Source organism: Artibeus jamaicensis, unplaced genomic scaffold (assembly GCF_021234435.1).
Source record: "Artibeus jamaicensis isolate MK-2021 breed Jamaican fruit bat unplaced genomic scaffold, CSHL_Jam_final contig_240, whole genome shotgun sequence".
In the NCBI taxonomy this organism is placed as follows: domain Eukaryota; kingdom Metazoa; phylum Chordata; class Mammalia; order Chiroptera; family Phyllostomidae; genus Artibeus; species Artibeus jamaicensis.
The window spans coordinates 10,234,874-10,249,760 of NW_026521506.1; the positions used below are offsets into that span (position 1 = coordinate 10,234,874).

General features: G+C 47.1%; 1 protein-coding gene across 7 annotated transcripts in view; it reads left to right on the forward strand.

Moving 5' to 3' along the window:
* BCORL1 (BCL6 corepressor like 1) overlaps window positions 1-14,887 on the forward strand; it is a 64,380-nt gene that overhangs the window by 31,057 nt on the left and 18,436 nt on the right. For 6 of the 7 annotated variants that reach the window (XM_037147100.2, XM_037147099.2, XM_037147102.2 and 3 more), the window contains 5 exons: window positions 2,882-3,047; window positions 4,127-4,207; window positions 6,197-6,586; window positions 9,998-10,221; window positions 14,453-14,674. In XM_037147100.2, the coding sequence (XP_037002995.2) occupies window positions 2,882-3,047; window positions 4,127-4,207; window positions 6,197-6,586; window positions 9,998-10,221; window positions 14,453-14,674 (1,083 nt within the window). The remainder of the gene's footprint in view (window positions 1-2,881; window positions 3,048-4,126; window positions 4,208-6,196; window positions 6,587-9,997; window positions 10,222-14,452; window positions 14,675-14,887) is intronic. The other variant, XM_037147107.2, reaches the window with a different exon arrangement.

Consider the following 14,887-nt stretch of genomic DNA (forward strand, 5'->3'; position numbering starts at 1 on the left):
GCTAGGTGCAGCACCTGCCTGAGTTTGGATCTCGGCCCTACTTCTTAGCTGAGTGATATCAGTCAAGTTCCTTAATCTCTCTGGCTCTCAGTTTTCTCATCTGCACAATGAGCCAATAGCAGTGCTTATGCTAAGAAAAAGAATAGTGTCTTACTCATGGGGCCTGTGTATAGGTTAAAGGAGAAGATGATGTGAAATATCCAGAATAGGCAAGCCAATAGAAACCAAAAGTAGGTAAGTGGTTGCCTAAGGTTGGTGGGGATGGGGAATTGGGGAGTGATGGCTTCATGGGGTTCTGGAACTAGATAGTAATGATGGTTAACAGAACTCTGTGACTGTATTAAAAACAGCTGAATCATGAACCTAAATAAATGAATTGTATGTTGTATCTCAATAAAGTATATGTCAACAAAGATGTTTAAAAAAGATTAAATGAGGTGATATATGTAAATGCTGAGAACAGTGCCTGGCACATAGTAAGTGCTCAGTGAGTGGTAGCAGTCACTGTTATGATTGTTAGTAGTGCCGACGAAATTGACGTGGTCTTTACTCTCATGGAGCTTATGTCTTGCAGATGACTCGAGGACAGGCAGGCACTGCCTCTTCCTATATTGGATGAACAGTTGACTGGGCCCACTGACAGATGCAGAGGGCAGAGAGTAAAGTTAGAGAATCAGGGGCCTCGAAGCAGCCCTTAACCGGTGGTGGCCTGTAATGATTTAATAAATGGCCACTTTTCAGGAGAGCAAATAACTTAGACATTTCTCTTCTTACGTTCCCTTTTCCTGAGAAAGAAACCACTGATAAGCAAACTGTGATCAGGGTTGAATTAAAAACAGCCCTGTTCAGGGCATGGCCAAGGATCAGAAGAGCCGCCTGTCTCTAACACCACCTGCCCCAGGGTCTCGAAGAATCTTGAAGGGCCTTTGGAATCATCAGAAAAGAAAGAGTTCTGCTTCATCTGGCTGAGTGTATTTAATTGTTTTTTCATCCTTTGTAAAGATTTTTGGAAAACCTTTCAAAAGTCTGCTCACCAGAACATTCATCTTACACGGTGGCCCCAGCCTCCCAGTGTTTTGCCAAAGTTGGAGTATACACTATATTTTGACTCTCAGCGCTGCCCACACAGAAGATGCAGGCAGAAATCCCTTCTAGACGTTGCGGTTGTTTCTGTCTGTCTTTGGAAGTAAAAGTTAATGATCTGTACTTGAAAGAGCCAGCTAAAAATGATATTCAGAAGTGTCCAGAATAAGCAAATCAATAGAGACATCTTCACATTTACATGTCCTATGTAGGATATGTTCAAATTCATGTGTGTGGAACTTTATTCCCCCTGACTTAAGTAGTTTTTTTCCTCTGGCCATACCTGAAGGTCAGACTTTAAGCATCCGTTCCCCTTTTCTTTCCTCCTCAGTTCTTTTCGATTCTCCTAACGTTTTGGTTTGTAGGAACTAGCAGCAAACACGGGGGTGCTGACTTGAACTTGAATAAGAAGCAGGAAGAGTTCATGGGATAGTTGGAGTCCCTGGAATTTGATGGGAAATGGTGACTTTGACTTTCTTAATCCTGGACAATTGAGATCCCCCTGCCCCTGGGAAATGTTCCATCAATAAGATATCTGCCATCTCCTTAGCTGAAGCTAGACAGCGGTGACCTCCTAGAAGGTAGCATATGTGTCTGCTTTGGGGGAAAACAACTCTTTCTTCCTAGGGCTTTCTTTCATTGTTAAGACCTTTTGCTTATTCTGCATTCCCTGGATGCTAGAATACCGGAAATCCCTACCTCGCCCTATTTCTTGCTTGGTGGCATGGAGAGATCGCAAAGCTCGTGAGAATATGTGACTGTCAGGCTGAGAATCTTCTTAGGGTGTGTAAGCACGACCGTGGTGCCTCTGTGATGCTTCGGACAGTAGGCATGAATTGGGCTGAGTGAAACAGTTGAGGACAGAAGTAGGGAAATAGAAGAGTGAGAGATGATGTGACAGTGGCTCATGCTGGGAGCCAGGAGCACTGAGTCTTACTCCCAGCTGCCACTCTTTGCCACTGCAGGCACTAACACACACGTTTGCCTGGTAAGCGGCAGCCCTTGAGTGAGTAGATGCTGTGGGTAGTATGTTGCCCCGGACAGATCATTTAAGTTCTTGTCTTGGAGCCTGTTTCCTTGTCTGTTCAGTAGGGATGATTTTAGCTTCCCTCTCTCAGGGTCGTTGGGGAGATCAAATCAAATAATAGAGATGAGAGTATTTTGAAAAGTTGGAAGTGCTGCAGAGTATAAAGTGGCTTTATTCATAATGCCTGGGCCTTTTTCATGTCTTTTGTATGTGTGGAGAGATTTCTATTGCTCCTATATCGTATTTTTCTTCTTGCCTAAGTTGAACTTTAGTTGCTGTTTTCTGGCATTAATTTGCATGTGAAAATAGAGAATTTTTCTTGAGTTGGCCCATAGAACAAATTCTTTTCAGTTGTTGGTGTCAGTACCATGCTCAGTGAAGTTATATGAACAATGTAGTCACCCAACTCGCAGAAGAGGCATTTTCGTTTTCTGCCTGTCTTTCTATTGCTGTTTGGATATAGAGATTATGGGGCCTGACTTTTCACCTTTTAAAATGACTTTGAGTGTTTATTCATCATGTGAATGCAGATTCTATAGACCTGTTTAAAATGATGGGGTGTGGATGGCCATGAGGATTAGCTAGGGCACAGGATTCAGTTCAGAAAACCTCTGTAGCACACTGTGGAAGGCAGCAAGCAGCCCCTTCCTGCAGCTCTCACCTGGTCAGCTCCTGTCCATGTGTCAGAATCGGGGCACAGGGCTCAGAATTAGGAGAGCTTTCTTAAAAAGCAAAACTAACCTCAGACCTGACCCTCTCTTCTCTTCACAGTGCCGGAAGCCATCTAGTGACTCCCAGGAACTCACCAAGAAAAGCCCCAGGGGGGCGTCAGATTCAGGAAAAGAGCACAATGGAGTCAGGGTAAAGCACAAGCACCGGAAGCCTGCAAAGCTGGAGTCCCAGTCTCCAGGAAAACGAGCAGAGGGCCAAGAAGAAGGTAGGCCCCTGAGTGCGGGCCCTCTGGGCTGGGCTGCAGAGGGATCATTCTGGCAGGCCAGGAGGAGGGCCTCTGAGACTGACCAAAAAGCGAGACTTCCTCACTGTGGAAGGGGAGTATAATTGACACCTTTGAAATCAAAGGCAAGAGAGGAGGGAGAGGCGCCTTATTTGCCTCACCCCGGTTGCTAGAATAGGGCATACTCTGAAGGCTGAGAGAGGCGGTTTTCAGACAGACAAAAGTCAGTTCTGCAACAGATTAGGCAACCCATTATTCTGCGATAGATCTAGGCTCAGAGAAGAAATGGGTTTAATGAGGACTGAGGTGAGACAGCAGAATAGGGGTTCATCACACTGTGTCTTTTACCTTCGGTATATTTGAAAAGTCCCAATGCAGAAAAACTAAAAATTAATAGCTAGCTAGGTGGAAGGGTGAAGGGTTTAGAGAAATTTGAAACCCTTATTATTTAGGGATACACAAGATGTTTAGGGTGGAGAGGTGTGTTCGTAACCTGTATTCTCTGCCACTAATAGTCCCTTGGTGCCCTGATCAGAAAGAGAAACCCGAGTATTTCTGCCCACAGTAGCCTGTGTTCATGGCCTTGCCTGCATGGCATGGTCTGCCTCTTTTCTAGTCTGTTCTTACATAGCAGTTACCCTCTGTCTGCTGCTTCCTGTTCCCTTCTTCCTGCCTCGCTCAATACTCTAAGATTCATTGAGGTTGCCCTTCTCTGGGACCTGCTCCAGCTCGGTTAGAACTTTGTGGAGATGCAGTAGCCACACAGTCATACAGGCAGACTGGCCTTCTACTTTCTGGTGAATCTGTTTGATGCACTGCCTTTTTTTTTGTGTCAGCAAAAGTGACCCAACTCCCAGTTTTCAAAAAGCACTGGGAAATGCTCCTTCTCTAAAAGAGATATGTAGGTGATAGCAGCATAAGAGGAGCTGATAACTGAAACCCAGGGAAAACACAGACCCTCCCTTGACTTTCTCATCTGAGCCTCTCAGGGAGGCTTTCCAGTCCTTAGACTCCGATTGTGACATTTCTGCCTTCCGCCCTGAAACCACACATCACTTCAGGTTCCTTGGAGAAGAAAGCAAAGAGCAGTTTCCGTGACTTCATCCCCGTGGTTCTGAGCACCCGGACACGCAGTCAGTCTGGTGAGTGAGCCTGCGGCTGTGGTCCATGTTGACACTGCTAGGAAAGGTAGAAATCTGGCCGAGTGATTTTGTGATTGGCCCAGGTGGAGACTTGGGAATTTCATTCACTGTACCAAGATGCCCAGCTCCTGGTGGAAATAAGAGAGCCCAGGGCGGGGGTGGGAGGAGTAATTGCCCAAGATTTTACCATTTTACTTAGATTTTCAGAACAGGGATGTGACATCTTTTGTTGGCAGCCACTGGTAGAAAGAGGAAAGGCCTGTGCCACTTGGGAAGACTGGTTCAACTCCAAGCTTTGGCATCTGACGACTATTGGGGCCAATCTCAGGCACAGACATTTAATCTTTGGGCCTCTATCGTACTGCCCTGTGTGACAGACATCATGAAAATCGGAAATAGTCATTGTATGGTCAGGGCCAGCAGAGTCACATTTGGTCCCCTGAATTTGTATTGGTCAACCCCCAGTGTTTGTAAAAGGATAGGCCTTTCTAGCCACTGCTTTTTTCCGCTAGCTGCCATGTTGGTACATAGTGCTGGAAATGGTCGCCCTGGTTCGCCCAGATTTTCGTGCAAAGTAGATAGAACGGGAAAGCAGGACACAGCATAAACTCAGTTATCTGACATTATATTAACTGGGACCTCAGCACGCAGAGAGTGCAGTGGTGATTGGGGCTCATAATGACAGCCTGGAGGCCTCACAAAATCCTTAAGTGTCCTCTGAATCATTGAAGAGTGATTACATTGTGGCCGGTGCCATTTTAGTGTTAAACACATTGTACTGCATTTGATTCTTTGGAAATTAGTGATTTCTGTGTGATCTCTATGGTGATTCTGTATTAATCAGAATATTAGATTAACCAGGACACCTTGTTCCTTGCCTGGTCTGTATAATGGAAAGTTTGCTGAATGTTTGCTATCTTTAAGTGGCCTGACTGACTTGAAGCTTTGGTCAAGGGCCACTCTGTTTGCCTAGAACCATTACTTTCTTCTGCTGACCTCACTTGGCTTTGGAGAGTGTTAAGTTAATAGCCAAGCCTTGGGAGAAAGAGGATGGTGTCTCAGATCTGCTTCTCAGGGAGATGTCAGATCCCCTGTAGTGCTAAACTGGGCCAATTTAGGATCGTACTTTTGTTGTTAGCAGAATTGAAGGAAGGAGTGGGAAGGAAGGTGGCCTCTTGGCAAGGTGGCAGAGGAGGGCAGGAAAGGTACCATCATCCTGGGGTGGTGGGGAGTGAAGGGGGAAATGCTTTGCCAGCAGTGAGAAACAGCTGCAGCTGGAGGGGGCAGGGAGGTACCAGACAGAAAGCTCCACCCCTGGACTCTTGGCCACTCAATAGGAGGAGGGGTCAATGTAAGGGAAGAGGGTCTGGCTGAGGAACATTTAGGTGAGACAAACCCAGGCACTGTCACAGGAAAGGAACTCCTCCTTGTTTTGCTTTTCCTGAGACTTTTTTTTTTTGTGACAGGTGTGTTTCTTTAGGGTGGCTCTGTCAGCAAGATTGGTGGTCACATAGTGAGCAGGGGTGGGGGTGCGCCATGCCAGTCTGCCTTGCCTCGCTTTCTTCTAAACCCTAATATCCCAAAAGGCAGGGACCTGTGGCCCTCTCTTGCCACCTCACAAAATGCTCGGCACCTTGTAAGCACTAAGTAAGAGTCTGTGGAACGAAACAGAGTGGCACCATGGATGAGGAAGGGTGTGTGGTTCGGATACTTGCTAGTTATGTGATATATTAGACTCTGTAAAGCACTTACAGGCAAATATCTCCTTTGAGCCTCAAAACAGGCCTGTGAGGTCAGTAAGGCAGAGAACAGTATCCCTATTTTCCAGATGAGGAAACAAAAGGAACTTTTCTACAGCATACCGCTAATAACTGGCAGAGTCTGAACTCGAACCCAGACCTTCAGACTCCTAATCCAGGGCACTTGCTTCAACATGATACTTTGTCCCTTCAAAATGTACCTGACCACCTTCTGCACTTCCATCTGCAGGAAGCATCTGTAGCTCCTTTGCTGGAATGGCAGACAGTGACATGGGAAGCCAGGAAGTCTTCCCCACAGAAGAGGAAGAGGAGGTGACCCCCATCCCAGCTAAGCGTCGGAAGGTGAGAAAGACCCAACGAGACACCCAGTATCGCAGCCACCATGCCCAGGATAAGACTCTGTTGAGCCAGGGCCGCAGGCACCTGTGTCGAGCCCGCGAAATGCCCTGGAGAACAGAGGCTGCACGGCAAATGTGGGACACCAATGAGGAGGAGGAGGAAGATGAGGAGGAAGGTCTGGTGAAGAGGAAGAAACGGAGACGGCAGAAGAACCGAAAATATCAGACTGGGGAGTACCTGACCGAGCAAGAAGAAGAGCAGCAGCAGAAAGGGAGAGCAGGTAAGGCCAGCCAGGGGATGCTGCCCCAGGGAGTTGCTGTCACCCGTCTCCAAGCCACAGTGACTTTGGCTTTGGAGTGCCCTTAGGCATCTTGGGTGTTCCAACCTCTGCCTTTTCTATGCCTGGTAAAGGCCTTGGCACCCGTGGAAACCCGGTGCTATGACCTCCAGCTGCCAGAGGGGGTCATTCAATGCCAGTCTGAAGTTTTGCCCTGGGGTTGAGATTGAATGAGTTCAGACTGAACTGAAAGTGAGCTGAGGACATGTAGGCCCAAGCCCTCCAATTTCTTATAAAAGTCTGAACCTGTGGGCAAAGCCACAGTGACACACTGGCATGGTACAGCTCAATACTAGGGAGTTCTCTGGTTTGCTTGAGGGAGTCGGGTCTTTAGGGAGGCTGGGCTCTCTCTCTCCTAGAATTATAGGTTCAAGAAGAAAGAGCATATTAATTGGCTTTTCTGGGATGTCTCCAGATTTTAAACTAAAATAAAGTACAATGGTTTCCTCAACCTAACAGAAGAACTTCAAGTAGAAGGAGGTACAACTTTGCTTTCTCCCTTAAAGCTACAAAGGTTACTAAGAGGGAGGATGAAGCTTTCATGTGACCTGAGGTGGTATTATTTTGTTGGACCTGAGTTGGAAAAGCAGGCAGCCCAAGGAGAAAACCAGACTTTGTTAGGCCACATCAGACGCTATGGTATGTCATCGTGGAGGCACAGCCTGTCACCTAGCTAATACCAGTATACTTTGCTAAGTGCTGTTCAGTAGCATTCCTATAATGAATTTCTCGATGAGCCAAAAAACGAATCTCTGGGCTCCAAAATAAAAGCACCTCTGTCTCTCACTCTCTATTTCTGACCTCTGCCCTTGAAGCAACAATTGATTGTCCTCTGTAATGTATTCATCCTGAGCTACTGGTAAAGATCCACAGTCTCCTGATTAGCGAAAATGAATACCGCATATGGAGTAGGTAGTGGATACTGGACTTGCTATAATGCAAAGAAGCCTAAACCTCATTTCTGGCTCTGCTTAGAGACATATATGATACCCATCCCTACACTCAGGAGAGTAATTGAGCTAATTTTCATCACCTCTGAGGAACAATGGGGATAATTTTTCCTTTTTTCTGTCAGAGCCATAATGGATTGGTCAGGAATGAATTGTCAAGCCGCTGGCCGCAGCCACTTGTGTTAGGGTGAAGAGGAGTTTTGTATCACCAGTCTTTTATAATGAGGGCTAGTTTTGTAGAAACGTGGGAGCTTCTTATTGAACCTAGGAGCTTTTGAAATCAGAAGAACCTTTGAGTTGCCTGGTCCAGTTTTCCATCCAGTACAGAGATCCTACAGCACGTTTGGGCAGGTAGACTTTCCTTAAACAGTTCCAGGAACCTGGAGGACACTACCTAGCAAGGCCTCCTATTTGACTTGGGGGCAGTTCCAGTTGTTGGCAAGTAGGTCATTCTCCCTCCATCTCTGCGTCGAAGGGTTTCCAGTGAGGCTGTTGGCTTTAGCATATGGTCTGGTCACCTTCCTCCAGATCTGATGATGGCATCTTCATGAAGGAATTGCCTGGCAGACATCTCTGTTCTCAAAAAGAGCTTCTCTGATCCCTGCTATGACTAACCACCTATTTTTCAGTGCACATCAGAGAGTCAAGCAGAGGCCAAAGTAGACAGGTCACCTTACTCCCATCTGAGCTTCATGACCTTTCCTTTGGTTCTGGGCTTGTGTTTTCTCCTTTTTTGACCTGCAGAGAGGATAGGAAGAGCCACCCCCACTCCCACACCTACTACCTCCATTCTCTGTTCCTTTCTGCACTACTAGGAAGCCCTTGCTCCACCACAAATGAATAAACTCCAGAGCCTGCCCTGGCCTGGGTAATGGGGTAGGGGCTGCTGCTTTTTCTGTGGCATTGAATGCTGTAGTACGACTTCCCCCTGTTTCCTGAGGTTCTCACAAGGCACGATGCTGTTCTCCCTATTTTGCCCCAGCCCAAACTTGTTGCATCAGAAGCCCTGGTGTAGAATATATTGCCTGGAAATGCCCTTACAACCCATCTAGTACAGTAGCTCTTAAGAAGGGTATGGGGACCCACCAGCGGGTTGGGGCGAGTTAGGGGAAAGGAGTGGTATAACAGCTTGGCCTCCTAAAAGCTTTGCGTAACCTACGGCCCTCCCACATCTGGATATGCCCTTGGCAATGTCACATGTGACTTCTTGGATCTTGTACCACTCCCTCAGTTTACAAGTGGAGAATCCAAGGCTGCAGTTATTCATTTGACAGACATGCTGGTAATTTGCCATGTGCTAGGTAGGCGTGGTGGTCAATCCTGTGGAGGAGATAAAGAACACATGGGCATGGCCCTACCTACAGAATTTACACTTAAATAATACATTAGCGATGCCTCATTCTTTCTAGCACTTTACAAAGGGGTTTTGAATATGTTACCTCATTTAATTCTTGTACTTTTTCCATGATGTAGATTATATTCTCCTCATTTTACATGCGTAGAAACTGAGGCTTTGGGGAGGTTATGACTTGTCTGAAGCCAGTCACACAGCTAGTGGCCAGGCCACATAACACTAATGTTAGCTAAAGATAGGGGTAAAGCCAGTCTATCCCTTGTGCATGTGGGGTGTAGGACTGACCGGGCAATGAGGCTCTTGGTAATGGGGTTCCTAGTGCCAATCAGGGATCTCTGCTCTGGAGCGGGAAAGAGCTGTACGAATCACAACCATACTTTTTGTAATGAAAAAGTGCCTTTTTTCAGTGACCTGTGGCTAGAATTAAAGATGTCAACCAGTGTGTTCCAATAACTTGATTTCCAACCAAGTGATCAGCAGGTTTCTGTGTTGCCCACCAGCTAAGTCCCCATGGTACTTTCTGGTTTTAGGGAGTTTATGTACCTTTAATCTTTGTGTCCTCGGGGAGTGACCAACAGGGCAGTCAAGTGGATAAAAGTGAGGCTATGAAGGCAGCCTCCTACCATTTACTTTCCACCCCATTATGCTTCATACTTCATTTCAGCAGAGCCTCTAAATTTGTTTTCATATTAGAATGGAGAAAGAGGCAAAGGCGACATGGAGAAAACTGAAAAGGAAGTTCTGATTTGCTCTGGGCTATGGGGAAATCTTTAAAAAATTACCCTCATTTTGGGGACAACCAGATGGGCCACCCTCTCTGGCCAGGGCTGGGAGTTGTCACCTGCTTATTAGAGGAGGGACTTTGATACTGGAATACGGTATCCATCCATTTAAGAAGTATTTAGCGGACTTGCCAGCACCACACTAATACAGGTAGCTGATAGTTACACAACTTTGTACTGAGATTCTAATTCCCAAATTCTTCTGATTCATTTGCTTTTCTGTGTTCCATTTCCCTGTCATCCATTCTTTCCTGGTTCTTGTCTTCAGATTTAAAGGCCCGTAAGCAGAAGACTTCCTCCCAAAGTTCGGAGCACCACCTCAGGAACAGGAACCTTCTCTTGCCCAACAAAGCCCAGGGGATCTCGGATTCGCCAAATGGTTTCCTCCCAAACAACCTGGGGGAGCCAGCCTGCCTTGAAAATTCAGAAAAGCCATCAGGAAAACGAAAGTGCAAGACCAAGCACATGGTGAATGTCTCAGAAGAGGCAAAGGTATGTCGCTTGCTAAGGGGAGTTGTGGGGAGGGAGAGTGGGCTAGGGTTGCAGGCTTTCCAGAGGCGTCTCTGAGTGAGTGAGAGAGAAAGAGAGAAAATAATGGGGAGGATCGAATTAACCCATGTTTATTAAAGTATTTGAAACTAGTTCTAGAAAGGTTCAAGGGAGGATAGGAAGAATGGGCACTAAAGTTAGAGCTAACAACAAGTGTTTGCAAAGTATAGGGTTTGGCTCATGATGGCTTTTCCTTGACAATCTCGGGTCTCCTTTGAGTTAAGGAAGTCTTAAAGAATATGGTAGGATGTTAACCGGAATAGCTTGTTAACATCCAATCAAGAAGCTTTTGTCTGGGCTTAATTCACTGGGAATAAATCATGGAGATTTCCGAGTCAGTCAAGGTAGAAAACAAGTTGTAGGAGCAAGGTAGTTGATGTCCAGACAAAGGTTGCTGGAGGATGAGACTGAAAAGGAGTGAAGGTTTTGGGTTCAAATGTACGCCCATAAGTATTTGTCATTGACAATAAAAAAAAAGGTACATTGGGCTTGTTACGGTGGTTGTGCTTCTTCCGGCTCATTCCAGCTCCCAGGGGGTCCCTGAGTGCTACTGCCGAAAGGTGAGTGACCAGGTGCTCATTTCCTCTCCTTTCCCCTTCTTCTTCCCCATTCTGGAATCTGGTTCTAGCTCAGATGAGGTACACAAACCTATTTTCTCATCTTTAAAAATAGAGATGAGCCCTGGCTGGTGTGACTCAGTGAACTGAGTGCTGGCCTGTGAACTAAAAGGTCACTGGTTCGATTTCCAGTTGGGACACATGCCTGGGTTGCAGGCCGGGTCCTCCAATGGGGATGTGAAAGAGGCAACCAGTTGATGTATCTCACATATCAATGTTCCTCTCCTTCTCTTTCTCCCTCCCTTCCCCTCTCTCTAGAAATAAATAAATAAGTAATCTTTAAACAATTTTTTTAAAAAGGAGATGATACTCCATGGGTGCTTAGAGAACAAAGGAGAAGCAATGATGTTAAAGGCTTTGATAATTATGAAGCACTTTCTGAGGTTGGTATACATCTTTGAGCTTTGGCCTAGACAAGAATGAGGGGACAGAGGCATGGAGCAGAAAAGTAGCAGTGACCATTCCCAGAGGGGATGGGGGAGAAGCAGGGAAGTCAGGTGTGTGCTGAGCGCACCATTCACATGATCGCTCTCAGTTCTCACAGTGACTCTTGGAGGTGGGTGCTGTTGTCCTCTTTTTTATGGTGAGGAAACTGAGGCTTACAGAAGTTCAGGGACTTATGCTTTGTGGTCCTGAGTGACAGTTGGGTCCTCAGGCAAGCCTGGCTACCCCTCGGAGCCCCACCCCCACCCCACTCTCTTCTTTCCATATGGCTCCACCCAGTGAATGGGTGGCTTCTATCTGTATCCTGGAGACACTGGGGGAGGGGGCAGCTGGGCAGGGAAACCCTGTAAGCCTGAGCAGTTCTGACAAAATATGGGAGTCTCCCTTCCTTTCCCCTGCTCCCCCAACACTGAGATGGCCCTGTGCCACACAAAGGTAACCAGCCACCTGACATTCAAAAGCACATGCTGCTGCTTTCATCTGGTTACTCTGACTGCCAGTATGTCCACTGAAATGTTCCTTCCTGAGAGGTTTTGTCCCTTCACAGGGCCTCCCTTTCTCCCTCCCTCCTTTCTCTCCCACTCACCACCACCTGCTTCAGTTGCCCCCATGGCACTGTGCTTTTGCTTTGCAGTGGGAAGCAAGGGGGCCCAGGGGTGGGCGGGGGACACGCCCGCAACACTAAAGCTAGGGCACTGGCCAAAGGCTTTTTCCCACAGGGGGCTCTGAACCAGGACAGGGGTGGGGAGGGGGAGGTGGCCCCCGTTTGCTCTTGTTCCTTTCCCTCTTAAGGCAGTTTCCCTTGTCTCTCATAGCTCTGGCCCCTAGAATGAGAGTCACCCTTTGGCTACAGGCTTGGCTTAGCAAACATTGGGGCACTTTACCCAGCATCCTTCAGTACTGCCATTATACACACCTTTGTCTTCCTGGCAGTAGAACAGTATTCTACACTAACTGGTGCCTTTTTGCTAGTGATTGTACCTCTCTGCTCCTTTGGAATCGGGATCGATAGCGACTCTTGTCTTCTTGGGATTTACCAGAGGAAGCAAATGTCCTGGGCTCTCCTATCCTGGGTTCATTTCTTTCTAGCCAACTTTTCTGGCTACCTAGGGCTCTGCATGTGCCTGGCTTCAATCAGGTCAATAAATATTTCTTGCAATGACATGCCCATTTCTGAGTCAAGTGCTGTAAGGACCAAAAGAGAGGATGATAATATAAACCATACTTTCAAGGTGTTTAAAATCTAGCAGAGGAGGACAGACTTGCCCGTGAAACGATGGAAGAAAATTAAGGCAGTCAGGCATCAGGCACAAGATTATGTGATTCAGAGTAGGTGTTCTGGGTATGCAGAGAAAACGGGGACTAGAGTATTGTAAAATGTTGTAGAAAACATAAGATTTAAGTGAGACCTTGATGCCCTGAGGGGTTTGGATAAACCGAGGAATGTATTAGTTATCTATTACGGTGTAACAGATTATCCTGAAATTTAGCCAGCTTCATATAATGGTAAACATACATTATTTCACATAGTTTCTGAGGGTCAGGAATTCAGGAGAAGCTTAGCTGGCTTTGGCTTAGGGTCTCATGAGGCTGTAGTCAAAGTGTCAGGTATATTCATCTGAAGGCTTGACTGGGGTCGGGGTGTCCAGGGTGGCTCCCTTACATGGCTGGCAAGTTGATGTTGGGTCTCATCAGGGGATATCCTGTTCTTGCCCATGGGTTTCTCCAAAGGGCTGCTTCCGTGTCCTTATGACATGGCAACTGGCTTCCCTGCAGCATGAGTGATCCAAAAGAAAGCAAGACAGAAGCCACATTGCCTTTTAGGGCCTAGGCTTGGAAGTCGCATATCGTCATCCCTGCAACCTCCTGTTGGCTACACAAGGTCAGCTCTAGCCACTGCATGAGGGAGCTCTGCAAGAATATGAATGTCACTGGGGGCCATCTTGGAGTCTGACAAGTGCACACAGTCTGATTCCTGTGCCCCTCACATGTAAGACACACCCACATTTCCCAAGGCCCCTCAAAGTGTCAGCCAATGCTGGCATCAGCTTCAATTAAGAATTTCATCATCTAAATGAGGTCTGGGTTCAGATGAGGCTTCTTGGGTCTAGTTCCTGAATGCAGCTCCTGGAGCACAGGTCTTCTACGTATGAAGACCCGTGAACTAAGGAGATAACTTACTTGTCTCTGGAGATGTGATGACCATGGTGGGACAGTCATGGGGACTTGCTCTACACGTTTCAGTTCAAGCGAGAGGAAAAAGGAGATGTGGGGCAGTCATTTATGAAGGAAAGACTCTAATGTGTTTGTGAGCACCCACCCTGTGCCTCATTCTGGAACCTTTCTAGTTCATTATTTCAAAGACCCCGCAGGGGAAAAAGTGAGGGTCAGAGAGGTTGAGCCTTGCAGCTGGTAGATGGCAGAGGCAAGATTCAGACCTGGATCTGTCTGAATCCCAAACCGGAGTGCCCTTCATCGCCCCAGGTGGGCATGAGTGTGACCTAGGGACACAGTGTGGTGGAAGATGGGAAAGCCTGGTGAGGGTTAGATATGAGGGAAGGTTTTTGCAACGAGAGTGCATGCTTCTTCAGCTGTACCTCTTCAGTCAAAGATAGTTGTCTCTGCTTATCTTTACTCTCTTATTAGTTGTCTTCTGCTTATTTATAAAGATGACTTATAAAACCCTCAATAACCCTGGCTGGTGTAGCTCAGTGAATTGAGCGCAGGCCTGGTAACCAAAGGGTTGCCGATTCAATTCCCAGTCAGGGCACGTGCCTGGGTTCCAGGCCAGGTCGCCCCCACAGTCCATAGGGGGCACACAACAGGCAACCACACACTGATGTTTCTCTTCCTCTCTTTCTCCCTCCCTCCCCCCCTCTCTAGAGATAAATAAAATCTTTTTTAAAATAACCTCAATAAATAGAGATTGAGGTGGGTGAAGAAGGCATGCAGGGTGCTTGAGAGAAGCTGAGCTGTCCCCTGGATCTCTGATTTCCAATCCCTTCATTATTCCTTAGTTGTGTGGTTGACAATTTGAGACCCTTAGCATCTGCTCACTGGGTAGAAGTGAACAGGAACCCGTGCTGATCCAGGACTACATCTCTGCTTTCCAGGGCAAAGGGCGTTGGAACCAGCAGAAGACACGATCTCCCAAGTCTCCCACCTCAGTGAAGCCCACGGAACCATGCACACCCTCCAAGTCCCGAAGTGCCAGCCTAGAGGAGTCCTCAGAATCCCCTGCATCCCGGCAGATTCCTCCAGAGGCACGTCGGCTCATAGTGAACAAAAATGCGGGTGAGACCCTCCTGCAGCGGGCGGCACGTCTTGGCTATAAGGTAAGATGCTTCTGGCCACAGGATGCAACTGCCCTAGCATATGTGGAGAAACTTTTCCCATAGGCCCTTCTTCGGCTTGGGCAGGGCTGTGTTTGGAACTTGAACCCAGGTGGCCTCCTTATGCTGCTGTAGGCCTCCTTGCCCCTGGCATGGTGTATGTGAATGCATGCTCATTTGGATGGCAATTTGGGGTGAACATGATTGAAATGGTAA